The sequence below is a fragment of the Eurosta solidaginis genome, chromosome 4 (genome assembly GCF_040869045.1).
Source record: "Eurosta solidaginis isolate ZX-2024a chromosome 4, ASM4086904v1, whole genome shotgun sequence".
NCBI classification, from domain to species: Eukaryota; Metazoa; Arthropoda; class Insecta; order Diptera; family Tephritidae; genus Eurosta; species Eurosta solidaginis.
The window spans coordinates 259373930-259375569 of NC_090322.1; the positions used below are offsets into that span (position 1 = coordinate 259373930).

Below are 1640 nucleotides of genomic sequence, written 5' to 3' on the forward strand. Positions count from 1 at the left end.
ACAATGTACATATAAGGGGACAAACTGTTAGTGCAACATGCTTTTTCTATTAGTTCTTTCTTTGCTTCTAAGACGCGAACTTTTTTCGAAAACTTAAAAAGTTACTGTTGTCGAAATAGTCGATGCTAAAAAGTATTGCATCGAAATTCGTGACTGACAGTGACTATTGCAAATTTTCCATCTCAGTGCACTTTGTGGCACCAAGATTTCTTTCTTTCGGCAAGGCCTTTAAACGGCAGAGACTTATCACATTTTAGGCTGGGTATGCGCACTCAAACCAATACATACTCATTTCATAACACCAGCACGGTGTACTGCGCGTAATTGTTTGATTAAATAAATTTATTTTGAAAATTGCCAAGAAGATAAAGGCCACAGGGTAGCTTGAAAACGCAGCAGTCATATTTAGTGCGTATTCATTCGTGGATCGCGCATGCAGTTATAAATCGATTTTCGTAGTAAAACATTTATTAGATAGTGGAAGTGAATACAATAAAGTAAAATAATTATGAAAAATATAAGTTTTATCTTGGCAGTTGCACTATTGTGCTTCTGCGCAAACACAGCACATGGTGATTTCGATTGCGATGAAAAATCATTGTCTGAACTGCCAATCATTGGACCTAAGATGGCCAACAATGAGGACATCGATAAGCACAAAGTGCGTGAATTCTTCAAAAATGTTGGTTGCCAATTAAAGATCGCTACCGACAAATTAACCGAACAAGCAAAGCGATTGAGCAACGATCTTAAGAAGGGCGCTGAAATGTTTGGTGAGAAGGCAAAGGATTTGGGTTCAGATATTAATGATAAAATCGGTGATTTAAAAGAAAGATTTTCGAGTGACTCATCTGTGGAACGTACAGCGCAACATCTTACAAGCGATGTGGAAATAATAAACCCTGATTTGCTGAAAATTGATCAAGAATGCGGTCATGGATATATTTTGAATGCATTGGGCATTTGCAGTAAATTAAGAAAATAATTTTTAGCTTTGGTATTGAAAATTGACTTGAATATGGAACAGTGAGATGATAATGTTGTGCCAAAGAATATGTGTAAAAAAGAATAGTTACTATATATACATAAATATCTATACAAACAAATATGCTCTATATTTACATATATATTTGTACGCATATAATTTTAAAATAATAAAACACACACAAATTTTATTAAAAAATTAAGTTTTCCCATAAATGCATATGGAACAATGAACAACACATACAAATGTGCATAGAATTAAGTGTATGTATTTTTCTAACTAAAAATATGTATTAAGAGAGCTTGTTAGATACAATGCAAAAACCACTAAGTAAGATTAAGTTGCTTAATTAAACCTTAAAATGAGAAATAAAAAAGAACAGCACAAAAGGTGCGTTTTCAGTAATACAATTTGGCATCTTTATTTATCTCAAAGTATTGACGAACATTGTAAAGTCCTTTCAAATTTCAATATAAATTCCTCAAATTATCAACGCTTTAACACAACTAGAAGACCAATGATATCATCGTATCGTCAGCATATCGCTTCAGTTTTATGCTCTTATATTCTATTGTATGTTGTTATTGTTGTACAAGTCTTTGCGTCATCCAAAAGATGGGACCTCTCACTTATTGTCTTCTAACAGGAGTCCAAG

At 33.2% G+C, this 1640-nt stretch overlaps 1 protein-coding gene across 1 annotated transcript; it reads left to right on the forward strand.

Moving 5' to 3' along the window:
- Positions 1-379: 379 nt before the first annotated feature.
- LOC137251376 (uncharacterized) lies at positions 380-1395 on the forward strand. The gene has a single exon (XM_067785835.1). It carries the CDS (start codon positions 509-511, stop codon positions 983-985), a length of 477 nt encoding a protein of 158 aa, XP_067641936.1. The 5' UTR covers positions 380-508; the 3' UTR covers positions 986-1395.
- The last annotated feature ends 245 nt before the right edge of the window (positions 1396-1640 follow it).